The sequence below is a fragment of the Ascidia mentula genome, chromosome 5 (assembly GCF_947561715.1).
Source record: "Ascidia mentula chromosome 5, kaAscMent1.1, whole genome shotgun sequence".
NCBI classification, from domain to species: domain Eukaryota; kingdom Metazoa; phylum Chordata; class Ascidiacea; order Phlebobranchia; family Ascidiidae; genus Ascidia; species Ascidia mentula.
Window position 1 is genome coordinate 2796577 of NC_138570.1, and position 27464 is coordinate 2824040.

The 27464-nt window shown below is 39.6% G+C and overlaps 3 protein-coding genes across 4 annotated transcripts; 1 reads left to right on the plus strand and 2 right to left on the minus strand.

Annotated features, from left to right (window-relative positions):
• Positions 1 to 26628, plus strand: LOC145901891 (1-phosphatidylinositol 4,5-bisphosphate phosphodiesterase eta-2-like). Its single transcript, XM_082989700.1, has 25 exons — positions 1 to 135; positions 1257 to 1394; positions 1609 to 1712; positions 2078 to 2214; positions 2483 to 2612; positions 2985 to 3164; positions 3656 to 3746; positions 3963 to 4169; positions 4320 to 4440; positions 4547 to 4709; positions 4932 to 5075; positions 5145 to 5220; positions 5576 to 5706; positions 5942 to 6008; positions 6272 to 6370; positions 6430 to 6606; positions 17986 to 18092; positions 18166 to 18294; positions 18602 to 18686; positions 19228 to 19374; positions 19472 to 19551; positions 19899 to 19966; positions 20224 to 20381; positions 21069 to 21146; positions 24354 to 26628. The coding sequence occupies exons 1-25, from the start codon at positions 111 to 113 to the stop codon at positions 26345 to 26347; spliced, it is 4836 nt and encodes a 1611-aa protein (XP_082845826.1). The 5' UTR covers positions 1 to 110; the 3' UTR covers positions 26348 to 26628.
• On the minus strand, positions 7885 to 12606 carry LOC145902133 (uncharacterized). Of its 2 annotated transcripts, none has more exons than XM_082990003.1 (4): positions 12351 to 12606; positions 11816 to 12176; positions 8984 to 9069; positions 7885 to 8851 (listed from the first exon to the last, which is right to left on the minus strand). In XM_082990003.1, exons 1-4 carry the CDS (start codon positions 12586 to 12588, stop codon positions 8664 to 8666), a joined length of 873 nt encoding a protein of 290 aa, XP_082846129.1. In that variant the 5' UTR covers positions 12589 to 12606; the 3' UTR covers positions 7885 to 8663. The 2 variants fall into 2 exon arrangements, with proteins under 2 accessions (XP_082846129.1, XP_082846128.1); XM_082990002.1 differs by having other exon boundaries at positions 8984 to 9075.
• On the minus strand, positions 14648 to 17624 carry LOC145902132 (uncharacterized). The gene is made up of 9 exons (XM_082990001.1): positions 17476 to 17624; positions 17118 to 17220; positions 16911 to 17016; positions 16225 to 16313; positions 16025 to 16169; positions 15738 to 15812; positions 15632 to 15666; positions 15406 to 15524; positions 14648 to 15270 (listed from the first exon to the last, which is right to left on the minus strand). The coding sequence occupies exons 1-9, from the start codon at positions 17563 to 17565 to the stop codon at positions 14737 to 14739; spliced, it is 1296 nt and encodes a 431-aa protein (XP_082846127.1). The 5' UTR covers positions 17566 to 17624; the 3' UTR covers positions 14648 to 14736.
• Positions 26629 to 27464: the final 836 nt, after the last annotated feature.

Below are 27464 nucleotides of genomic sequence, written 5' to 3' on the forward strand. Positions count from 1 at the left end.
CTTGCTGCAAGGTTGCTTTTTACGTTTCTATAAGTTGCTTCTGTTTTGCCGCGTTTGAAGTCCTGTGCTGTGTGACATCACTATGACGAAGATGCCATTGTGACGCAACAATGGACGAGCAAAAGAAGAATGAAGGTAAGTGTGCTCCATTCTGACGTTTTTCATGTGTAATACTGGAATAATGTTGTCATTGCCACGTGGCTCGTCTGCCACAACAAGTAAAATTATGTTTATGTCCTACGATTTTTTAACGCCTTCATGGCATGGTGTAGTAATGAGCTATACCGTAAAATAGATACTTCCAATTCGTTCGTCACTACTTTAATAGTATGTATTTCCCATTAGAAAATACAAACAAATTTTAATGTAACATATCTTGTAGGTGATGTGCATTAGTTCCACGCGTTATAAGGTTGCATTGATACGTCTAAAACTCCTTAAACACGGCCAGAAAATATCCGTTCTTAAATACATGGACAAAGTAGGACTAGGTAAACATGTTGGTGGCACGACATTTTAATGAAGTCGAACAAGGAAGTTCGGGGTTCCATTATCCCTTTGTCATGTAGCGGAAAAATCGATAAAAACGCGCGTCCTGGTTGCGTATTAAGGGGATAAGTTTCTAATGAAAATCGAAATTTACTGCACTGTTAAAAATCGTGCATGACTGAACAGTCTGTGTTTGTTTCACTTTTTATTAAGCGATCTGAGATCTGGCCAACATAAAAACAAGGACTTCGAGTGGAAAAGGTTTGAAAAACTTCATATTATCACGGTGGTTTTGATCTCACCTTTTTTTTCCGAATGTCGAATTTATTTTGTTTGATGAACTACGACACAAACCATATGGAAACAGGTTGTTACTAAGTCAAAAAAAACTTGTCCAAAAAGCTCTAAAATGTCCAAATGGTTGTAAACGCACAACACATACCGTAATGTTGCTTATCGACCAACTGTTTCAAACCCAATGTGTTTTTATTCGACAACGGTTATCGAGCAGGCGCTTTTTGCCTGCAGCCAAATAAAGGACCTTATAAATGACTTACTGGCCGAAGGTGACTGTTCCTTGCAGTTGTGTGTATTTCTGTGATCACAATTTAAACTTAAACGCAGAAAACGCCTTACAATCCCTGTTATGGCTTACTACTTCAATAATTTCTTCTTTTTTGTTATTGAAGCGATTTGTGGAGAGCGATGTGTTTTTTTGGAGGGGCAGAGATAAACTGAACGTTAAGCAATACCTTTGTGTTTAGCAGAAGAATATCCGTATTCTGCGCTTCAAATCGGAGCTGAGTTTACGAAGATATCATCCAACAACAAAAAGATTTTCCTCTCTCTCTGTCCGGAGAGGAAATGTTTGAAGTGGAAAACTAGAAAGAATCGAAAGTGCATGAGTAAGTCCTAGAGACAAAGTGGTGTAAAATGTGTAAATTGTTAATATCAGACAATAAGCATCATTATTCAGCAAACATATTCCTGTATATGATAAAAGAGAGCAATCTTCCAGTGTCTAAGACCAGTAGATACATGTATAATTATTAAAATGTTTTTGAAAGGTCATCGATTGTAATTTGACGAAAATAAAGCTAACGGTTGGTTGTTTCACAGTCTTAGTATCGTCGATAACGGAAATACGTCACAATGCCTGTCCAGAAAACACGAATGAAAACAGAAATGATGAATGTTGCATTGAAATGGCTTATGGACAACCGGTACGTTTGTTTCTTGATTGTTGCATCTTATCCAAGCTTTAGCAACATCTGTTGCTTCACTGCTGTATAAAATTCTGACAAAATTGTTAAAATGCAAGATATTCATATTATGTAGCAATACCAATCGAGTTTCCCTCAAATGGGTTACGTTAAAGACAGGTTAGTATGCAAAGGTTGGGCGCAGGTTGAAAATTAACTGAACGACATAAACGAAATATGAGTCGAAATTAAGAAAAATTACACAAACAAGTTGACAGCAACAGTTTGAATTTGTTTGTGAGTTTTTTTTCTGAGGTGGTTTTTCGCAGTATTTTCTAATTTTTAAACATAAAAATATAAAGACCAATTTTTATTGACCCTTTTAGTCGAAGAAACTTCACCTCCATGCGGATTCACCGACCACCGCCCGCAAGTGGGCGCTCGCTGTTCGAGCACTTATGGACAACCGCTTGAAGGCGCAAGAGTTCCGGCCGACTAAACCTCCGAAGCTGACCCAGGAAAAGTAAATGAGGGCTTTACACTTACTTTTAGGACTTATGAATAATTGATGCGGATCATACACTAATCCTTGCACTGATAACCCATTAAGGAAATGATTTTTTTCGTTGCCTTTTCGATTTAATTCATACTACGATAAAATAATTTTTTTCCAACACGTTCGTGATTATCTAACGCAGTAAAAACGTATAAGGTTTGACGAATGTTATCTTGTTTATGTGCAAAGTTTCCGAGGGTAAAGGTGGGAATAATTTCAATCGTCGTTTTTGCAGCTGGGTCCGTCAGACTTTTGAGCAAGCGGACAAGAATGGTGATGGGAAACTTAACATGGAGGAGATCATGATGCTGATGAGAAAACTCAACATTAACCTTTCAAAGAGAAAAGCGAAGAAGCTGTTCCAGGTACGCACATATACGGTTGATGTAAATTATGTAAATGAAAAATGTGTTTGTCACTAGACACGCAAAGATAAGGTGAAAAAATAATGCTGAATCGTTCAAAACTACCCCATTAGGCAGGCTTTACAAAAGCCTTTTTTTAAATTTACTTAAGTTTCCTTACTTAAGTTGTATCTGTTCTACTGTGAAATAGTTTGCTACTCAGTACATGGAAGGGTACAAAATGTCATTGTATAGTATCAATTACCTGCGAGAGTAGACCGAGCATTATTGTTGGGCCTGCAGTTTTCGCAGCATATAGGGTGATGATTATTGCTATATTTTTTAACGGCAAAAACATCGCCAGAGCATGAGGTTAATAATTTTTTCGTACAGGAGGCAGACACCGCCTGTGACGATTCCGATGGGTATCTGGAATACGATGAGTTCCTTTCTTTCTACCGCAAGGTGTCAGTGCGGAGCGAAGTTGTTGAGCTGATGGAGTCGATCGGCGGAAACAAACGTTCCATTACTACGTCACAATTGATACAGTTTTTAGAGTCCGTGCAAAATGTCGTAAGTTGTTTGTTAATTCCTGCATATCTTACACAATAACATCACCGCGATTTCCTCATATTTCCCATATCCCTTTGATCTACGAAGGTTAAAAAATACTTGAAGTTGTTACTTTTTCGCAAAAAGCTCGTGAAGAATCTTTGTCAGAGATCAACAACTTGAATTCAAACAGTTATGTACAATAATGCATCAACAAGCTTCGTGCTCCTGTCAACTCATGTACTATGTGGAAAATCGATTTCGCTCGCTCATATAAGCATAATCAGTTTTGATCTATTTCAAACTGATGATGTTGGTAGGAAGTAAGCGAAATCGATTTTTCTAATTATTACATCAGCTGACATGAACACGAAGCTTGTTCCTGCAATGCCATACATAACACTTGCAATAATTCGATGTCGCAGAGATAAGGCCATGGCTAAGCGAGGGTTAGATACTTCTAATTTTAGTAAGCCAGTCCTAAAACGTTTAAACTAGTATTTATTATACAGCGTTCTATTTCCGAGGAAGATTGCGAACGATTTGTTCAAAATTACGAGCCAAGTGACGTCAACAAAAGAAACAACATCCTGGGAATGGAAGGTAATCGTAGACACAAATATCATTACGTTACTGTAAGTTACCCCTAGTACGGGTGAAAAAAAAAATCGAAATGGCTAACTGGATGGCAAACACGTAGCCAAAAGGCAAAGTTCATCGATTTGAAATTTTCATTACGATTTAGGCTTGACTGATTACATTTTGCTGTGCACGTTCTCGGTCTGTTCGTTTCATGTGTTTGCCTCACGTGTTTTGCAGGCTTCATTAACTTCCTGCACAGTGAACATTGTGACGTAATTGACGACGAACAGTTGCGGATTGTTGAGGAGGAAATGAAGCGACCCCTCTCCCAGTTTTTTATCAATTCTTCCCACAACACGTACTTAGTTGGAGATCAGCTGACCAGTCACAGTTCACCGCTGGCTTACGCTAAAGCCCTTAACGCTGGGTGTCGCTGTGTGGAACGTGAGTAAAAAAAGAATTTTGCATAAAGATAAAAACAATTAACTATCTGATGTCCTTTCGGAACTGGCGTTTTACAGGTTTAAGATGCTGCCGTTAAAATCCCAAACCAGCAATGTGCTTGATTTTTTACACGTAGTCCTTCTATTTTAGTGGATTGCTGGGACGGTCCGGCTGGTGAACCTATTATTCATCACGGTTACACTTTTACGTCCAAAATCTCCTTCTATGACGTCATAAAGGTCATCGAGAGGCACGCATTTGTCGATAATCCGTAAGTATTTTGTGAGAAAAGGCTAATATTAGGCACAGTTGCCAGTGTTTTGTCTCAAACCAAAAGAACCAGTGCAAAGTGAAGAACCTAGTAATACTTGTCATAGATACCCTGTAATTCTTTCAATCGAGAACCACTGCGGCTTGACTCAGCAGCGACGCATGGCGGAAATAATGAAGGATGTTTTTGGTGAAATGTTGAATGTTGCCGACACCGACTCCACCCATCTTCCCTCCCCGCACGAACTTCGCGGGAAAATTCTTATCAAGGTGAACTTGAACGTTTTATTTCAAAGCCAACAATATTTTCGTATTTGAAGCGTCTTTAGAATTGGCTAAAATTAACCAAATTTAAGTTTAACAAAATTATGTAAAAGAATATAATTTTGCTGAATTTACGTTGTTTTCACGCAATCCACAGACATTAAAATCCCGAGCATAATGCCCAGACCAAATACATTTGTGAATATTGTTTCCACTTATGCTTTTAAGTGCAAAAAACTTCCTGACGACCTCGACCCGGATAAAATGGAGGGAGAAGTGAGCACAGATAGCGATGATAATGACGTAGATAGCGAGGCGGGCAAGTATGACGCGACCAAGGAAAAAGAACGTAACCGGCCTGGATGCCAGAAGGTATGGCGCATTTTGGTTTTGAATTATTGTTTTGTTCGGAAATTCAGTTACCACAAATCTTTCAAATAGAGTTACAGAATGTCAACAAGAAGTAGATCAGTTCTAAACAAGAACCTCGCCAGAACCAGTGAAGTACGCCTTTTTTGCCTAAAATTTAAATTGTCAATGTTTGGTCGATTCTATTGTATCAGAACATTACGTCGAAATCACTGTTCAGTGCTTTGCATTTGTGAAAGCTTTACTGTGAAGTATTTAGTTAACTTGCTTTGTTGAAGCAATAATGTTTTTGATACCGCAAAACTTGTGAAAACACAATGCTGCCTCCAGTATTTACGCAAATAAAGATCAGTGATTAAAACTATACTTAAAATGTACTAAGAGTTCTTTAAGGTTATTCTTTTTTTTTTCTGTCACTATATAGCAGGCGGATGTTTTCGATAAACAAAGTGCAAGAGATCGGGCAACAGAAAAAACTGTGTTTGTTATTTTCTTCCAGCAAGTGCGAAGCAGATCACTGGAAACTGCTCGGAGTTTTAACAAATCTCCCAATCCGTCAACATCCAGGGGAGATGTCAAGTTATCCTTCTTTGCCGCCGTCTCACTCAGATTAAAGATAAGACAGCATCTAAGTGTAAGTGATAAAACCTTATCTTACCGAAGTGCTTAAAATAATAATCGTTATTTTGGTTTGTATAACGGTAATAGTGGTATATAATGTTGCCTGTCTTTGGTGTTGCATGGAAATGATAGGTTGAAGAGTATATATTTGATTTCAAATTTTTTTCCGGTTCTTCCTTGTACATCTATCGAATCTATCGCAGGTTAAACATCTGACGTGTTTTGTTGTCTATTTGTATGCTTTTCAGAGGCCGTTTTCACGAACTGGTTCATCGAGCAGATGTAATTCCGATGAATGTAGTTCCTCCGTTGAAGGTAATTTTTATCTTGCTTTTAAGCGATATTGTACTGAAATCTACTAAATTATAAACCGACAGAGTATCAATAACAAGGGGGCATAGTTTTTCATAAGATAAAGTCCAAGAATAAACCTTAAGTTGCCCGCGTATATCCATCTATCTACGGAACCTAAAGTCACCTACATTGTCATAAAGATGAAATTTCATGATTTTTTTTACCAATGGCACGGTTGCCTCACTGAAACAAACCCTCAAAGTTATTTTTTCTTTTGAACACAGAACAACCCAGAGGTTGTCGTATCCTCTCGCGCCATCTATCGGATCTTGTTGTGTACACTCGATCGATCGAATTTCCCGGATTCCACGCCATTAGTGAAAGTACGGATTATATTAGGAATTCTTACTGTGCCGTTGAAAACCATTACCGATCTATTCAGGCGGGTTCGACGTTTGGTCTTTCAGCGAGAAGCGAGCGCAATGTCTTGTGTCGTCTCGTCCGATCGAAATGGTGAAAGTGAACAGAGACCGCTTGAGTAGGATTTATCCTTCTTCGCTACGAGTAAGCTCGAGCAACTTCAACCCGGTCTACTACTGGAACGCCGGATGTCAACTCGGTAAGCGAGTTATGTGTAAATGTTGTCTTACCTGAGCCGGTGTATAAACCCCGAAACTATGGTTTGTCTGCCTTAGCAACAAAATGTTGTCGTACGTGCGGAAAGCTACTTCATTGGTAAACGTTGATGTTTGTGATTGAACAGTAAGAAAGCGATTTTATGTCAGCTTTAAATATTATACTTAAAAAAATGGGTTTGTGTGATTTTGTTTTGGCGCAAATCGTGTTGTGCGCAACAGATGGCTGGTCAGTACGAATAACTTGAGTTTCCCAGTTGCTGCAGTATATTCGCATGCGCGAACATCTTCCATTGTTAACCCTGATGTGTGCCAACATTTTGTTTTGTGAGAATTGTCAGCAAAGTGTCTTTCTTGAAAGATATCGATTTTGCAACCTAAGTATCAACTTATCAACTTGCACATCAACTTATCAAAGAAATTTGTCAGTCCAAGTTTTCCTTTTTAAATATGGTTAACTTAAATTGAAAACCTCAAAACGACTTTTACAACAATGGGTTTCGAGCCCAGGTTATCTGGGAATCAGGTTGTTTTGCTATGCCAGGTATATGGTAGTATACTGCCTCATGCGGACCATATAAAGAATAACTAAAATTAAATCAGTTAAACCTCTGCTTCAAAGCACCAAAACGTGAGCTTGCTTATCACCATTTAAAAGGAAGAATCAACTAAAGAAGCCTTCAACTCCCTTGACAGCAGTTACTTGGCAACAGCATTGGCAGCAGGGACATCATGTTATTCTGACGTGCGAGGTTATATCGTGGTCGTGATAATCGTCACGAGAAATTTTACTAAAACATGTGCATTTGGGTGCGCTGTTATGGGTTGAAAGGTTTATTTGTCGTAACCTAATATGCATCTTATTACTCGATGTCATTCCTAGGGTTAAGAATAGGGTAAACTATATGGAAGCAGCAGTGTATTGCAGTCACAAAGCTTAATTCTCATGTGTTGCGACCATGACGTGGATATGATTGCGATATTTCCGGGAACTGTCTCACCCATTGGGCCATATCTGCGTCATATAAAGTCTTATCCATACAGGAAGCTCTATTACGGTTTTAAAAAGCTCTTTTTGAAAATTATATGTGCGTTTTGGTTTGTATAGTGGATGATTCTGTGCCGTCGGTAAAGTCTTAGAGCGCGGAAGCAAGTTTAAAACATCACAGTAGAACCCTTCCAAATGTTTATTTGACACTATTTGTCCCAAAGAATGTTCGAAGCAATGTTATTCAAAAACAAAACAAAAGTACAGTCAATAGTGCGAATCTTTCATGTCAATTTTAAATGCATATACTTTTCAAATATTGTACGAATATTTTCAAATAGGTTAGGCAAATTACCACAATTTCAACTTCAGGCAAGCAGCCCATAAAAAGACAAGCTGTTGTTCCGTCACAAGTCGTGCTATGACGTAACAGTACATTGGTTGTTGAGGGATGGGTTCGTGGACTTAATGGTTTGCAACGCTCATTTATCAAACGTAAAATAATTACGAGTTTTTGGAAAACAACATTTGTGACAACATACAAATGTTGCTGACGTAACCAAGGCAAAAGTGGACATGGAAATGTGTTTGAACAATCAGTTGTGCGAAATTTGCAGCAAAGTTTCAAGTACAATATTTGCAAAACATTTGGTCTTCTTTGTTCCAACCAAGTAAAAATTGCAACAAACGAACAAGTTTTTCGGAAAAGATTTTGTCTGCAATTAATTTGTGGTAACAATTGAAGGCATTTTGTTACTGTTGCAACATAGACGGAAAAAACACTTGTAAATTGTTTGGTGTGTGGGTGATATTATGGGCAGATTTTTTTAAACGTTAATCACTGTGTCAAATCGTAAAAAACAACATAAAACGACATAAAAAGAAAATTCACCGCGTGCTTTCATTGACCCGTGTGTCTGTCCGCGTCTCCAACCGTGTTTTTTATTATTACGAAACCGGCCGGCGGTTATCGTGTTGCGAACGAATTGAGGAAATATACCAAAAACTCCTTTTTCGTGATTTTGAGTGGGATTGTAAAACCCACACCACTCTTTAAACATCAATTTCTTTTCCCTCATGTCCCAGTTTCATCGCGTTTTGACCCGTAGTCGCCGCGAAGGTGGTTTGGGGCGACGTTCTCGCAACAGCGGAATTTTGGTTTCTGTTTGAGGGGGGTTCCCGCTTTTTGAAGTTGGGACTCGGCGATATGTAGGCGTCACTGTCCGTTTTCGTTTCCGAATCTGCGCCAGATTCAAAGTTTACACTTTTGAGGGACAGGAAAACTTGACACTTCTTAGACATAGACAAATGCGTTATATGTCACTCCTTAGCTGTCACGGATTACGTTTAACCGATTACGTTCTGTAACTCACCCATCACTGTGACGACACTGCTCGCATTCTTCTCATGATATTTCCTGCTCTTGGGTTGGGGTTTGGCTTTTTCAGTCTTTTTGGTTCTGCAACTAATCAAAATATACAAATGCTATTAACCGGGTTCGTCAATACAATAATCGCTTTCAGTGGATAACACGTTTAACACGTAATAAATGCTGTCAGTACCGATACAATTCTAATCGCCAAATATGGACTTAGAAAGGTGCAGTGCAAACTGTAAAACGGCACGAGCCAGACGATGTAATGCGTGTGTATATATTATACATCCATTGATTTATTTAAAGCTGTTCAACAACTACGCGTGCCCAATCATCTTCCAAAAGCTTGTGGCAAAGTTCGCCAAAACGTGGGGATCTCTTTCCTCCAATTTACAAAATTTGGAACTTTTAGTCTCCGATATGTCAACTTCCTATGCGAAACGAGATGTTACACGCTTTAAATAATTCAAAAAACGGGAGCAGTTGCGGGAAATTTATACAATTAGTTCCCGCCCAACACGTGTTGGTCATTCGTGACTAATGCACTGAACTCATTAAATTCGCCAGATTAACACAAGCCGTAAAAAACAACTGCATGATTGCTCTCGCTTCCAAGCGCCATTGTAAGCCATCATAAATGTGTTGGCACCAACTGAAATGACATACTACACCCAAAACATGGCTCAAGTCATTTCGAATCATTGCAACACATTGGCTCTAAAACATTGTCAAACAATGTATTGTGTGTTAAAGTGCTAAACCATAATTTCCAATCTGGGGTTCGCGGATTTTGGTTTTGAATGTTTTGCCTACTTATTCTTTACGTAATTAAAGCCCATTTTTTATGTTATGGACAACTTCACGAAAGCCTATGGGCCAATAGGATAGGCGACTTCATGTAAAAGGGGTCAGTGATTACAACAAGGTTGAGAGATACTGTTATAAATCCAAAATAAGGTTTAAAATAAAAAAAAGTTTCTTGCATTCAGTTGTGGCGAAATTTTCACCGCGTGCAACTCGTTCATCAGCCAAACCGGATGATGATTGCCATGAATAATGACATTTGGCAAAAGTATGGCAAGTTAAGTCCCCTAATATGCAAATTTATTTTGGTCTTCTGCACATCAACGGCAAGTGACAAGGTTACTTTCGGGTTAAATAAAAAAAGCTTTTGACCCAAAGTTGACACTTGCGTCGAAGAAGACTAAAGTTCCTTTCTTGTCGTCACTTCTATGAACGTTTCTGCGTTATTTTATTTGTCCCAACGTTAGGCAAGGAGGTATACGTGAAGTAAAGATTACACTTACATGGTAGCTTTGTATTTTGATCTCATTATTTACGTCCAAATCCGCAGTAATAGCCCAAGGGTGTTTTTTTAAGCTTTTTAATTAGTTGAAAGTGCCTTAGTTTAAAGGCTCGTATGGGTTGTTTTTAGTAGAATAATACAAGCTTTCAGGGTACCAAACGTCAAAATGCATATTATTGTTCAACATTCGGTTGCCCATCGTCACGTTACTCGTATCTGTTGGTCGAGGTTTGACGTCACGTCATGTCGTCTTTGGACTGCTTTCAAACATTTATTGGCTCACCAGTGGGTTCCGTCCCATTTTCTACTTATTGTGTTAAGTTTCCGGTGTTTTTTTACTGATATGGAACAATTTAATGCCCGACGTACAGTATTTAACCCAAGTTGTTTATAAATTCCTAATTCGTTTTAGCAAAATTAAATCTTAAGTTTTTTAAATACGTTTGGATATTAGAGTGCTTTTCTGGTGTGATTGCTTTGGCGTAGTAATCTGTTTATGTTCCCAAAGTTCAACAAGTATACGCGCGAGTTTTCCACGTGGCATTAACTTAGAACCAACCTCACAACTCAATTACAGCCCACACAGAAATCAAAACATGGAGAAAGTTGCAGACGTTATGCCCCTCTAAAATAGATCCCCAAATATTACAATACTCCCAGAATGCAAATAAGCCTGACTTAGGGATTGAAATGGTGATCTTTTGCCCGGAAGAGACGTGCAGCCGATGCGTGGTAATATGGGGCTCGATAAATTATATTTGTAAACAAAATGGTAAAATAATGTGAACGATTGGCACCCATGAAACACGACACGCCCCTTAACTGCGTCATAAGGGATCTGGCGTCGAAAATAAGTAAGACGTTAAGATTTCCTTGTAATCAATTTGATGAGGTGGTGATTAGTAACAAAGGGATAAGTTGGCCGTTCGCATAACGCGTCGACCGCATTTTACGTTGTTTTCTTATCATTCGCCATATTTTCCCTTCAATATCCAATCATCGAGACACTACTCATCCGCCATTTTACTATTTCATTTCGGTTCCTCCGACAAATATCAAATTTGTCAGGGATTAAATGAAAATACGGGGTTTAAACATTAAGCTCAAAAAATAGTTTTCTTAGATCGTTACAAGCAACAAATGACAACAAATTCTGGTTGATTTGTGGAAGGGGAAGGCAACCTTTTTGGCCAGAAATTTTTAAAAAATTTACAGGCCAATTGGCCACGTGAGTAAAAATGGACAATAATCAGCGCTTTAATAATGCAACCGAAACCCCGAAAAATCTGATTTAATTGTATTCAACTGTGCTATGAAAAAGTGAAAAAGTTGTTTATTTTCACTTCTGGTGGGTCAAAATTAAAGACGCAATGGGCCAGATTGGGACCGTGGACGCAATTTGTCTACGTCTCATTACAGTCACAAACCGAGGTTTGTTTGGTACCTGGCGATGCCCTTTAAAAATGCTATAGCACGTTAACTATTTTAAAAGTATTCAGACCCATGCACAATATTACTTCCCACCTCGTGTGCTGACTGAACATGTAGAGAATAATCAGAACGCAGCCAACGATGACCCACGCCAATGTCGAGCCCGCAATCACCGATGTAAGTTGAGCGGTGTTGGACAACTTGGCTGCAGATTTCTTGTTTTCGATGCGCGAAGTTTTTTCCATGCTGTTTTGCTGGGCAAGAAGCTTGGCCATATTTCCCACGCCTCTGGTCATATCTTCCAGCTCCTTGGTCATACCTTCGAGTCTCGTGGTCATATTTGCCATTTCTTGGGTGCAGTTCGGACACCCCTGGTTGTTCGACCGCTCCTTGGGCAGCTCTCGGAGGTCTTCGCAGCAGCGGACCTCAAAAGTCGTGGTCGTAATAGTTTCCACTAGAACCACAAAAATATAAAAATATAAAAAGCTAAAGCAGAAAACGTCCCATTTGGAGAAAAACAGTTTTGACCAAATCAATTGGGAAATTCCCTTCAATAAATTGATTATATTGAAACCATTCGACTACAAATACTTTTATCATTCTTACCACATTGTTGTTACATAATTACCGATATTTGTTGCAACCGGGACGTCGGACATTTTTTCAAAACACGTAACCGTTCCTGTTAAGATGTCTATTGACCATTTTACAGCAATCACGCTTCCGGGTCTCTTGCACTTTGCTTGACAGTTGCGCACTTTCACCGTGCAGCGTGATAAACTGTTTGAACTCAAGTCAAGGGCAAAGGTAGCACCAAACATGACAAACAATGCAATTAAGCAAGATTGGGATGCAGCAGAAAACATTGCTCCTTTTTTTATTACTCCGTGAAAAAATTCCTGTAAATTTTTTACAAATATTTCACACCTTATCACAAAATCCACATTTGTTTTACATAAATATCTCTGGAAAAAAACTAAATCGTCTGCTCTACATAGATAAAAGTGTAGTCTTAAACTAACAACGAAGGACTCTCCGTTTACAAGCGCCCAAATGTGGATACAAAGTAGTTGTGAATTTGCACTCTTTCCCTCTCGCTTGTCGTTATAGATGCTCCCATTTCAATCTCAACTAATACAGGAACCGAGGTTCGTTTCATCTTAATTTATATTGGTGTGGATTGTCTGCTAAAATTCAAAACAAATTTTTGTCGCTTGTCAATCGCACGCACCCGCCGACTTGCCCCGTTCAAATCCACACCCCGCGCGATATTAACCCTTGCGGGTGGCGTCAAAAAGTCATTTGCCACGTCACTACCCCTGTCCTTCAGGATGTGACGAATAGTTGTCATAGATTGTATCAGTCGGTAAGCAAATTTCTTGTCTGAGTATTATGCCAATGTGACTCTACTGGTTTATGACCGATGTAAGGTTGTCACACCCCTCAACTACTTTGATTCAAAGACGATATAGTTGTACGCGTCACCGATGAATTTGCTGCAAAAAAATCCTCTTTCTTATTGGTCTACACATGTACATGGGTTCTGGTCTTTTGAAATTTAGATTTTATTTCCCGGCTTTCAAACGAAATCTCGGTTGTCACGGCTGCACACCCAGGTTAAATCCGATTTTATCTAAACCTTTAGCGCTAGTTGTCGCTAGCTTTATATAGCATTGATGTCGGAAACCAGGAATGGAATTGGACCAAACAACTGTAATGACTTGGGGTAACACGGAACTTAGCCACGTTCTGTACTTGAAATAGCTAACTTCAATGACTCAAACCACGAGTTCTGAATCACAAAACGCGTCGAGCATCCGGATTCGAGATACCCAGCAATACCTGGTAGTCGCTCTGCTGCAAGAAGTTCGGCGATTCGTGACTAAGAATGATAAAATCTTTGCTGGGATGTATTTTTCGTGCAACATCATTAGTCAACTGCAAAACAGTATGAAGTCACGATTCCAAGTTCTTGCAAAATCGTTTTGTAATTACATCGTTGGTCGTTTTCGTAATGCGAAACTAACGGAATAGTTTCGAAAACAGCTGATAATGGCACTGACCGTTGTACATTCTTACTATAAGCATTGTTCGTGTGAAACATCCACCATGTGGGCTCTCTCTTTCAAAGCTTTTCTCACTTTCGTAATCTGGTTTTATTTCTTCAAGGGCTTGCCAGAAGATTTCCCTAGGCACCGTTTTGCCAGGTGACTCACAACACCACGACCGCCAACATTCCAGTGATCAAAACTACCTTGTGTAAAAGCCTACAAATCCCTTGCTAACAACATATCACGATATAGCTGCAACCCTACGTGATCTGTTTCTACTATTTTCACAAGGGTCGCGTGTGTCTTGAGTTTCCGGCCAACGCACGATCACGATTTTCAATTATTACGTCACAGAGTCCGTGCTGGGTTTCCGTGTGAGAGCAAGCAAATCATTAGTGACGACAAATTGTAACTTTCTTAATTCCGAAACATCCTTAAATGCAAGGCCTTGCTTTCTTGTGCTCGAAAACTTCCGGGTTAACACTCTTTATGATAATTTTTCAGTCAGTTAAAATGGCTGTGATTTTGTTGGGGTTGTGTTTATGCTTTGCAATTCTGCACTGGTGTGATGCTGTTTTGCGAAATTAACCCCTTCATGACATAGCAAATAGGGTAGAAAACTTGCGTAACCAGCTCCAATAACGTGAAAACTGTATATTCATTATTACTTTGCGTTTAGGTACCACACTGCTCGGGCCATCTGCTGTAATTCTTTCTTGCGTCACCGAGTGGTAGTATGGAGTTATGTCATTTTCCGGTAGTGCAGCAGTAGAGAGTTAAGGATTTATGCCAATCAACTTTCGTATTAAAGCTTGTCAAGTTCCACAATTTTCAAATGAAAATTACTTCTCTCAAAACTTTTGTATCATCACGAATTTCAAACACTTAAGAATATACAAATAAATTGCGCCAATATGTAAAATAATTTGTACAAACATCAAACAACATCATCATTACAAATTGTCACTTCGGTATTTCGGCGTACAAATGATTATCATCGTCGAAGCGCGAATCACCAGTATCAAACGTCCTCTTGTCACTTCTTTGTGATGTCATTGGACGCTCGTCTAAGTCATCGGCAACGCGAAATTTGGCTCCTTTGCTGTATTTGGGCATCGTCTTTAAATAACTTGTGCCTTCGTATTCCGCCACATCCACGCTTGAACTAAATGACGCTACGTCTGACGTCACAACTCCGTCACCGCTGAGGTCAGTAAACGACCCGGTCAGAACAGGGGGAGGAATGGGGGGTTGTAGTGAACGCGACGGGGTGTTAAAACGGGGAGTGGACGACCCGGGTGATTGTGACGTCATCTTGACAGGTCTTGTCGTTGATGACAGGGAACCATTCAGATGGTTCAGGCTCGATGAATTTGGTGTGCTGGTTGCAAAGATGGCCATGGGATGGTGTTGCAAGTGCTGGTAATCGGGACTGGTTGGTGTTCCGTTTCTTATTACCTGGTTGTTCAAGTGTGATGGGATTGGCTTGAAATGGGTCTGCAAAAACAATAGTTGGTTTAAGTTGTTTGTAATAAGTAAATGTATAATGTTGACCGCTTGTATTATGAACACTTTGTATTGTTACAATAGTTCTACAAAAAGTTTCGCTGTTTGCGAACCCCATAAACTGACCTTCTTCAATCTGGCTTTAGTTACAATGAGACAGACAGACAAAATACAAACAATTAATAGAAGTCCGACAGAAACGGCCACAAACAACCACGTCAAGATGTTAAAATCGTACTGTCCCACTAAAAAAATGAAACAACCATTAGATACTTTGAAGTTCACCGATACATTTTTTCTCATTTTTCCGGAATTACAGAGACACTATATTCAAAAATTAATCATTACCAACCTTTTTTGTACATTATCCCTGGTTTATTTGGCGGCCTAAAAAGGAAAACTTGGTTAAATGGACTGAAATCAAAGATCGTATTTTTTATCATTTCCGTTTTACTTACTCTGCTGTTGAAAGCATTGTTGGGCTTTTAATCGTGACCGTTGTTGGACTTTTAATCGTGGCTGTTGCCGGGCAACTAATAAGAAATAAAACATTTTCCACGATACACAATCGAAAAACTAATCAAAGTTATTTTGCTTTAACTAATTACCAAAGAAGACTTGGATGACCAAAATTTTATGCCGATCGCATTTTTGAATTAACAAAACCACGTCTGAACATCATATTAAACAGTAATGCGGTTCGAATCCATGTCCTATAACATTGCAAACATAAGCAATCTCACACCTGTGATTATTGCAGACTTCATATATGACGTCATAAGGCTTTCTTTGTGTCGAGGCACAAAATAGTCCTATTTCTCCGTCGACCATACACAACTTCACACGCACTCTTACACCTCCTCCGCACGACCTCGAACAACTCTTCACCTCTGCGAAATCCCCACAGCGTCATTCAGTGACGTAACTTATCTACGTCATACAAACCTTGTGGATCGACCCATTCCACCCATTGACCATTACAACTTGTTTCGTGGTAACAGTAGCGCCAAACTCGGTGAATGCAGTTCTCGCTCCTGCGCGAAAGTCACGTCATAATGAGGGTGTGTTATACGTCAAACGGGTAAATTAAGTTCAAGAATGAAACGCAAAATATCATGGATAAATTTAATCCTTCAAGTTTTGAGTAACATAACATTAATTTATTGGCTTATACCCGGACGTACCTTTAATGGATTTGCTTTTAAGCAAGTGTGTATCAAAAGAAAAAGTCGGAACGATGAAAATTTAATTTTTTTAATGATCACCAATTCTACTAGGCAATATATTTAGCAGTAAAGATATCGTTACCATGAATAAAAATGTTTCAGAAAGATTTTGTAAAAAGGAACACGATTAAATCTACGTTATATGCCGAACCCAACATAATCAAGTTTTAAATACAACTCCTGTTATATTTGTGGGATATCGTATATGTTTATGTGCGATATATCGGGGTGATCCCAGGCATTACCAACCCGGTCAAATGTTGCTTTGCATAGAAATAACACATTAAAGTGTTCAAATGCAACCAATTTCTAACAAATAAACAGACTGACCCAATTCAATGACGAAAACTTTTTGGTCAGAACATCATCTGATTTAATACCAGACACGACAACAGGTTTACTTACAAAAGTCCAACTCTGCAAGATCTCGCTTTGAATGATAAACCGTTGTGACAACGAAAAGATCTTTGATTGCTTCCAGCACAGACTGACCACGCACTCCATTGCGTAACTGTTCCACATGTAATAAATTTAATTAAACAAACAAACACACACAATGACCTATTTATTGTTGTTATATGGCATGGGGTAAAATCGCACACGCAAGTCTACCTGTAAATGGCGAGCACGAGCAAATTCTATCGGAAAACTCGGTTTTGTTGTCAGTTGAGTGAATTGGGTAAATGTCATTGGTTGACAAAACAGGAACGGTAAACTGCAAAGTACAACTGTAGGTTAACACATTTTTTAACGCAGTTATTTAATGCAACTATGCTGATGTTTAAGCAAGGTTGCAACACAAAGCTTAAACTTGTACATTCATATGGTATAAAAAACATTAGCTTTCACACAAGGCGTCACAGCACACATTCAGATACATTGTATTCTACACACACTGCAATGTTATCACAAAATATTTAACCGGCGCCATTCGGAACATTAGCCATAACCTTTCTGACGTCACGATTACCTGTGCCAAAGACATGTGTATGATGTAACAGAGGTTGAAGAATACTAACAATACAGACGCCGACATAACAGTTTTACCCTTGAGCAGCATTCCAGTTAGATAATAGTTGCTACAATATTTTGTTCCAATCTTACTTGTTTCCCACTAGAATCGACTGGCACTGCGCGTTAATGCTGACGTCAAAATGCGGATTGTTGCGTTTCCTGTTCGTGAGATAATCGACATTTTCTTGTCACAATGCACTCCTTTTGTTGTTGGCTAGAAGAATTCGTACGATAATGATAAGTAGTTTGGCATTAAAGCAATTCTGACTTAAAGTGACCTGATGTTGTTTCTAAAACAGCATTTAACTGTGCAAGCTTTTTTGCATAGACCAAGATACAAAATGCATTTAAAGCACACAAACAATTAAATGTTAATTGACTTCACTTGGGTTATGATGCCAATCTGACTTAAAAGTGCCTCACAAGTTTGCGGTTATAATTCATATTGCCGTTTTTTCACTTACAGTTGCTTTGAACCATCAAACCAGAGACAAAGCCATGCATCTTAATGATTCCATGTTCGAATTAAACGGTGGTTGTGGGTATGTCCCCAAGCCAACTTGTCTTTTGCAAGTAAGAGAATTTATTTAAAATCAACTGTGCTTCAAATGCTGCAAGTATTTTTAAAAAAACTTTTGTTTACCAGGACGAATTTTTTAACCCGCTTTCTACGTCATTGCCGCGCAATCGAGACATCATGCATCTTGTGATTGACGTCATCAGCGGTCAGCAACTTCCCAAACCCCCCAACAGCGTCCTGGGTGAACGGGGGGAGGTAAGACGTTATGTCAACATTTCGAGACAAAATTACTCTTTTTGGGAATAAAATTTTCCGGTTCCGAAAACTGTGGCATGGTGTCTTGTATTTGTCAAGGCTCCCACTAATACAGCGTTATGAAAAGTTGTATAACTTACGTCTTACGTGATCCTCACATTCCTTTTTTGCTATTCTGTATTTATCTGCCACACGTTTAAAGGCCGGTTCCTGGAAACTGTCCCTAAATACAACCGGTCCGTATTGCAAAACCGGTTCTGGCACCAGGTTTTGTCAAGTTGTCAACTTTTTTGCATTGTCTCTGCAGATAATTGACCCGTTTGTTGAGGTTGAAGTGTTGGGGACGATTTGCGATTCTTCCAAGCAACAAACAACGGTGGTCGATGATAACGGTAAGATGTCGGAACCAAACGGTACCAATCTTACGGTGGCCTAAACTTGTTTTGTGTTCGGTGATCATGATGAAATTAAAAATGTACTGCTCTTCTGGCATAAACGTACTGTATTTTACGACGTTTCGTCTGCCATGCGGCGAGACTTCATCAGGTATAACACACCAATTGCATCACACTGAAACACGCAGAGGCACAAAAGAAAAGGCAAAAAAGGGGAACGTTGACACCGCTTGTCAACTCACGTGCTAGAGGCAGAGGCACCAAACATTGCAGAAGATATAACAATTAAGATATAATCTTTTCCTTTTTTAAGATTTCATGATGAAATTAGTTCGCACCAACAAAAAACTTAAATGGACATTAACGGCAAAATATGCAAAAAAGGAAAAGGGAATCCTTGTTTGTTGTTAATTTGACTAAGATACCCTTAAACACATTCTCTGGAACGACAAAAAGTCCTTTCAAAAACATTTGTAGCACCGAAATGCGAATTTCGACATCTTTTCCTGCAAATTAAAACGAGTCATCATTTGTACAGGCTTCAACCCGGTATGGAATGAACGGTTCGAATTCTATATCGGGTACCCGGAACTCGCTTTCGTTCGCTTTGCGGTGTGGGACAGCGACCCCATAGGGAGGGATTTTATTGGTCAGAGAACTGTAGCTCTGTGTGCCATGGCAACGGGTAAGTTTGCTTTTATAAGTTTCTTTTGAGATTTACCAAGAAGAATTCTTCGTATATGTTTATTGTCCGTAATTTAATGTCGTACTTTTTCGTGCAGGATTCCGGCACGTGCAATTAACAGACCAAGAAAGCGCCTCACTGTTTGTGAAAATTAGCAAGACCTTCCTTCCAAGATCGGTAAGCATATTGTGCTGTGGAAATATTGCAACGATTTCGACGAATTGACTAGAATGTCTATACTATTTAATGATATTCCATTGTTTCTGATTGGTTGTTGTGGCGTAACGACATTTTCTGACTGTATCATTTGGTGTGTAGCTCATGTAAAACTAGATACTGTTTGTTTTTATTATTTTTATATGATCGAGTATATGATAAGATTCTTGTATACAACACAAAAGGACTTTTTTAAGTGCGGGGAGATAACGTTGTAGTGGACGGTTTTGTTTGAGAAAGTTTTAGTTGTGTGTTCAGTATGCAGTAACCATCGAAATTAACAGAAGAACCCGACTGTTTTATTGTAGATGATCAAAAAACCATCAAAACTGGTCACGGTTGCAGCAATGATGAAAAAACGCAAAAGCAAACAACGGTGAGTATTCATTTGTGACAAAGAAAATCAGGTTCCTGTCATACAACATGTGACACTGTCTTGTTTCTGAACTTGTCGCTTTGTCGTGTTTTATCATACTATATTTTTCACGCTAGTTTGTCTTTATCACAGTTTTGAGTCGATCTGTTATGGTTCATTTTTGTCACCGTCAATTCTGTAAACGGCATCCAAACTTAAAAAGGAAAAATTATACTCAGTGGAAATAATTCACATTGATTTTATTTCATTACAATCAGAATTGCAATCAAGCAAAGACCCGATGTTAACAGCGCGACAACTCAAATAGATGACAATCACAACAGAACAACCACAAAGACCAGCGATGTGGTGACGTCACGAACCGGTGTTACAAAAATAGGTGAAGTCCCCGCAAGTTCGGGTGCCCACACAAACGGTTGGTTTCTCTTCAACTCTTTTTCATTCTGAAAGCGTTATGAAAGAGAATAGAATGTGACACTGCTGGCTGGTATACTCGAAATACAGCCACACACAACGATTTCTATATAAGCTTCACGCGTTTTTTGGCTAACTTGTGAAACATGCTTCCACAAATGTCGCATTCGTGACCACTCCAGATCAAGCTACGATCAATTTCAGTGACGTTAAGTAACTTTCGTCAGCATTTTGTTATGCTTTTCGCATAAGCCAACAAAACTAAGTCGTTCGGCTGTCAATCAATGACATGGTGTGGTATTTTTCGACCGGCATTCATTTTCAAGAATTTTCTTCAACTTAAACTCCAAGCAATCTCATTATGTCATCACAATCAACGCCTTCCGCCATTATAAACCGATCGTATTTCAACAATTAACCCACGCGCAATCACATGTTTATATTTATAGCGCCAAGAATCGCGCAATTACTTGAAAAGCGCCCAAAACTCAACGCTAATCTCGTGTTTGACTTTCCGTGCGCACTTGAAGCTGGAGTTTAAACGCTGCGCTCTCGAATTTATCCTTTTGTCGAGTTGTAATGATGTGATGTTCGCGCGAGTTTTAGCCTCTAGCAGTCGTTGCCCCTATAAGGTCGTGCCGATCCGCTTGGACGGTTCGCTGTAACGAAATTTATTTTTCCTGTGCAGCGACGAACAATCACCATCGGGATGACGTCATCGCCGCATCCTGTGACGTAAAACCAAACAATGAAGTTACGTCACAAAGTAAGATTTTCAGTGCCCAAGTAATTTGATATGGAAATCTAAAATGCTGTATGAATATCAACAGTCAACTAAATTGACAAGAATTTATTGAATGCTGTAGTTGTTATTGTTGCATGGAAATAATATCATTCTACTGCCACCTTTGAGGTTAAAAATGACGCGTGTTTATAAATAGCGCGGGTGAGCATAACCTGTCAGTCGCACCTAGTTTCAAGTGCGATGATCAAATCACTTTCACTTGTACATGGCATTCCCGTAAGTGCATTAACCACATTACATTTTATTTTTTACTGCCTTTTCATGGAAGTAGCGAAGGAATAACTGAGGTCATGGCTAAGGTAAGAATTGTCAGCTGTTCCACAAAGCACTTTTTGTGCCCGTCTGTGACGTCACATTGCTCGGTGTCTCGTTGCGTAGTTGCTTGTTGACGTTTCTGGAAGTCGTTTCCTGTGCGCGCGAGTGCGTGGGAGGACGGGGTCTAATTTATTGTTGACGTAACAAACACACGACGATATTTGTGTTGGATAGCGTTTCTCTAGCGCAAAATTTGTCCGTTGGAATTTGAAAACTTTATGTTAAAACGATTCAATTTGCACGTTTTTTTGTTAGTTTTATTTTGTGGTTATTTTTGGTGAGATTATTTTCCAAAAACTGGTTTTACTCCCAAAAAAGCTTCTGGTTGACAGAAGATGTTTGTTGCGAAACTAAATCACAATGCTTTGATCTGTTAAGTGGTCTTGGCAGGTGGATTTTTGTCAAGTTTTGTGTTACTCATGATTGGCCTTGCCGTCCAAAAACGAGTTGCCCTTATCATAAACTTATGTACCTTACAACGAATGGGTTTTCGCTTCTTTTCAAATGAAATCCTTTTCTTTTTTGTAAATTTTTGACCTGGTGCAGAACACCAAAACATAGCCGTAATATTACCCGCGTTGTTTAAAAAGAAAATGCGTTTGTTGGTTTCAAATTTGTAAGGACTTCTCTTGGCGGCGTCGAAAAACTATCGAATGCATCTTCAACATGGTAATCGCGTTAAGCCACCGTAACCTCCCCTGTCTGCTTGCGAAAACAGCAGAGTTATCCTGTATTCGAAGATTTCCTGTTGGTGTGAAATTTCAAACCTACATTTTAACTCAACGACCCGCAGACTTGCTCACTTGCAACCCCACACATAGAAATCGCAGTTGGTGGGAATGAGTCTGTTTCTGTGGTTTTAAGACAGGGGTGCATCACACTGAACGTGCGTGCCAAATTTGGTACTGCATTAGTTTAAAATAGACACACGGTCGCTGATGAATGCATAGAGGTATCGAGAAAGCTAGTTGCTTTTCCCAAGCAAAAACGGTACACATGATTGATAATATGTAGTTTAAACAAACAACAACTCTTTTTACGAAACAGCGAAAACAACAATAATTTACGAACTTAAATGGCAACGCGTTTAGATTGTTGCGTAACAAAGGCAGTGGTTCGCCGTGTGCAGTGACAACAATCGCGGGCGCGAGTCGAACGGTGTCAAATTTCTCGAACTCGACGGATCGAAAGGTTGGCACTTTCATCTCTTAGCGGGGTGAGTCATGTTATGGGTTGAGTGCGCAGGTCGAAGCGATAACGGAGTTCTTTGGGTTGTCATTGGGGTTGAAAATATCTTTACCTTTTTTCAAGCAAAACTTCAAAAAAGCGTTTGTGTTAAAATTTTTACCCACCCAGGCAGATAAATATACTTTAATAAACCAAATTTAAATTTCTGAAGTGGTGTCATTTCGGGCTGTTTAATGATTGAGAAAATCTTAGTGATATATGTTTTGTGCAGCATGACGAGTCGACGTTTTTTCCTAATTCAATTTGTTTGTTAAGTTTGTTTTTTTTACACAAAGAACTGATCGTCTGTATCACCCAGTGGTCTGATAATTAAGTGGGTTTCCTTTGATAACCGAATTCATTCAGCACATTTGTCATTGATAAGAAGCGCTATGTGCATTATCATTATCTGAGTAAGGATCTCAATCAAGCCAGTGGGTGGGTTCCAAGCTGTGTTTAGTCGATGTTCAGATACTTGATTTCCAGCAAACATACAAAAATTAAATAAACTAAAGGTATCTGGCTCACTTACAAATGTTTATAATCGGTTTTGTCTTTTTACGTTGTATTTTTAAATGACCGTTTTTCGAAGAGAATTGTTACTTAACCCGTGCATTGTTTTTTGGAAAAGCAGTACATTGTACGTTTTATATTACATTACTAACGAACAGATTTCCTTTAAATAAAACGTTGCACAAATCATACTTATATGTTAAAGCGCATATTACAAATGACAACAGCAATAGATATCCAGACTTATATTGTCCATATTTACAAAAAAAACGTATATTTTCAAAGTACATTTTCCAACAAACATATTTCGCTTAAAAGCGTCTCCAGTATCTTGTTTATGTAGAATATGTTTCCATAAATGTGGTCAAATGAAACGTAAAAATCGTTATGATCATTGGGCTTGAATGCGGAGTGGTTCCCGGAAGTGTTTCATTGGAATCTAAACTTACTGTTACATATGATAATATATAATTGAGCGGGTAAAGTTGTCTGTCACAATAAACTTCAAATTATTTAAACTTGCTTTTAATATATTCGTTGTTTTCGATGTCGAACAACACCCTGGGAGTTAGCTGTCTCGGTGGGGGTGCACCTGCCCTCCCGCAGTGAGCTTGTACCTCTCACAATATCAATCTGATACAACCCGGCGGGTGCACTTGATTTGCGCAGGGAAGTTTCTCTCCTTGGCGCGAACGAAAAAAGGGTCACCAGTCGCGTAATATTTAACAGGAGCTTCTTTGCCTGTGTCATCACTTGGTAGCCAGTGTGGGACGAAGTTGATGTAGAGCCAATAATTTGAATCGCAGCATGTTTGAAGAATGTAGAGCCAATAATTTGAATTGCAGAATGTTTTAAGCAATATAGAGCCAATAATTTGAATTGCAGTATGTTTAAGCAATATAGAGCCAATAATTTGAATTGCAGTATGTTTAAGCAATATAGAGCCAATAATTTGAATCGCAGCATGTTTGAAGAATATAGAGCCAATAATTGGAATCGCAGTATGTGGTTTGGTTGTTAAGCTGAGTCCACGGGACATTGCTTCAGGAGCTTTGTTTACAAAAAAGCACACGTTTTGCCACGACTTTAGGCCATTTAGTTTTGCGTATTGAGTTTTTTTACCATGCCGTTGTTTTAGTTTCAGTCTAATTGATTTTCTTTTTTTAGATTTTTGCAAGTCACGTCCTCAACGATTTAGTTTTCGAAAAACAATTCTGCGTCGCCGACACAAACAAGCAAAACCTACCAGTGACGTCATACAGTCGCAAGAACACGAAGACATTATTATGACACAACAACGTGTGAGTTCGAAACCCAAATCGCGCGGCATTGGATCTTACTTCGCCAAGCTTCTCGGCAAAGGCAAAAAAAACAAGCGATACTTCGCTGATAGTCAGAATGACGTCATTTGCGATGACGCAGGGTTCGGCAAAAAGCGCGCGAAAACAAACGCCGAAGCTCGGAAGAGAACTGTGAACCACGTGATTGTTCAACTGAGCGAAGCACATGACGAAACGATTCATGACGTCATCAAAGGATATGGCGTCACTCACGAGGCCTCTGTGGGAGAAGGTGATCCTGTAACATCTTCCCCCAATCTTACCTCGACACCCAAACCGTCTGTTTATACGTCACAAAGAAATCAGAACAATAACAACAGCTCTCTGAACAGTGATCAGACAACGATTCGTAACCAGCGATCGAACGAATCCCAAACTGTAGTAAACTGTGTCGAAACCCCGCGCGTTAGCATGGGAAGGTCACGCAGCTTCTCCGAGAAATTGGGACCCAAATCGCCGCGACGATATTTGACGCCACGAAGGCCCGTCCTGTCGGTGTTTAACCCGGAATCGCCTCCTCGACGTATCAGCCCCGAGCAGAGAAGCGTCAGCACAGGAAACGTAAACCACAATCCCGCCAACTTCACGCGTCACACAACCAATAGTGACGACATAAAGCCATCTCTGACGGAAAAGAAGTCACAGTACTATGTTGACATGAAGCAACTTCCCAGCAAGATGAAATGTACAAGTTTGCTTGATCTCACATCGAAAGACATCGACTCTTCTTCATCAAGTACCACCGTATCGAAGATGATTGCACAAAAGTGTGTGCAGCCGAGCATAACGAAGCAAATTAATCAAGCTTGCAATCATTCCACTGACACCAGTAACCTTGCCAATAGGAACATTAACCTAACCTCGCCCTCGACAACCTGCAATTACCGAAATACACGCCGAAATGTCAACCGGCGACCCGCGTCCATGTTAGTAAAACCAGCAGAATCTGACTACGTCATGCTGGAACCGCTGGTCTCTTCGTGTGACGTCACAAATCAAAATTATGAGGTCATGCGACCGCAGGTTTCGAATACAAAGCGTCAACCTGTACGAAGACCTTACACCAATCTCGCACCCGCCAAGTCTACAGGATCTTTGTTACGTAACAATCCACAATACGAGAACAGCGACCGTTTGCGACAGAATCTCAACGCTGATTGGTTGATGTCTCCATCCGCCGACTACAGGGCGGAAATTGATGCGTTGGTGGCTAGGTTAAAGCAATCAATTCGAGAAAAAGTTCCCGATCGAGTACCCCAGGTTCCTCTGACGTCACCGTACTATCAGAACCGACCAGGAATGACGTCATTAAGCGGAACAAGCCGCTCCAAAAGCGTCGACCCATTGGATGTTCGCGCAGCTTCTCCCCCTGAGTCATCACGTGACGGCGAGTTCGGTGCAACGAGCAGAAGTCGCTCCCGCGCACGAAACATCGCCAAACGCTACAGCCTCTACAACTCGCACGACAACCTCGCACGCCACCAAGCGGGAAACAACTTCGACGACTACGTTTATCTAGCCCCTCCCCCTATACCGCAACAACCTACTCGGCGTGACGTCACAAAGAATCACAACTACGCAAGCAACGACGGCAACTACATGATGACGACCAAGTCGAACGAGTTTTATCGTTTGAACGTAATTGTGGCCAACTCGCGTTCGAGTCCGGACGGTGCCGAAGGCGCCACTTCGCGCTCGACATACCGCTCATTGGACCGTCCGGCAGCCAGCAATAAACCAGTTATTTTCTACGCACTTGACGTATAAATTTGCAATACTGTATTGCTTAATTTTGTTTATTAACACTGACAACAAATTTTGCGTAGAAGCACTAGGTGTAAGGGTGGGGAATTCTGTAAACGCGCGACGCGTATTTGTTCCATTTGTTTTGCTTTTGTTACGTCTAAAGGTTTTGTGCGTCTTTTTATTTGAGGCTTTCGTCAGTTTATCCGATCTTTACCACGCTTGGTAGTTCTTTTTTCAAAGAAAACTCAAGACATGGAAATTTTTGTGTTTCATATATTTGTTAAAAAGTAGCTGTTGAAAACCTTCAGGCAGATGCCTTGCAACTAATTTTAGATATAACCACTTAACATTACAATAAACCCACAAATTAACATTTTCAGACAGATTATTGTTCATTGTCTGGAGGTATATTTAATGCCAAAAACTTATGCATTGTTGTTAAAAACCTTGCATAAAATGGAAAGAAGGAGCTGTGTTCCTGGAAATTACGAGGCGCATGAAATGGTATTGGGTAACACCAACGTTATTATAATACGTATCATGGTATTACTGTACGGAAGAAGGTTGCGTACACTTTATTTGTTAAGGTCTATATCATTGCGAGTGACAGAGAATTTGCCGAGAAGGGAATGACTTTTGTTTGGGATTTGCACGATACAAAAGTGAGATGATTTGTGAGCTAATTATATTCTTAATACATAGGTTGTAAGATAAAATATCAAACCAACTAATAGGAATTGAAATGGCCACTTTTAAAAAAATACCTTTTAATGATTTGGTTTTCAAACAACTTTCTTTAAAAGACTCGTCCGAGATTTTGAAGTTTTTGGAAGAACATTACGCGAAACATGAGCTTTTGCACAAAATGAGCGGACTTTCACAAAATGAAATCTCCCAAATCTTCAAACGGAAGTCACGCTGCGTTCTAGCTTTGAAACAAAATCTCATTTTGGGGTGTGTGGATAAACATGGCCGCATCGTGGCTCTAAACGTAGCCACTATTCATTACAAAACCGATAGTAGTAATGATAATATGAAAATGCAGCTGGAGAAATCGGGTTTTAGGCCATCAGAAAAGGGCCAGGCTCTGTTCAGATTTATCAGCAACTTAAAAGAAGATGTTTTTACCAAGTTCAAC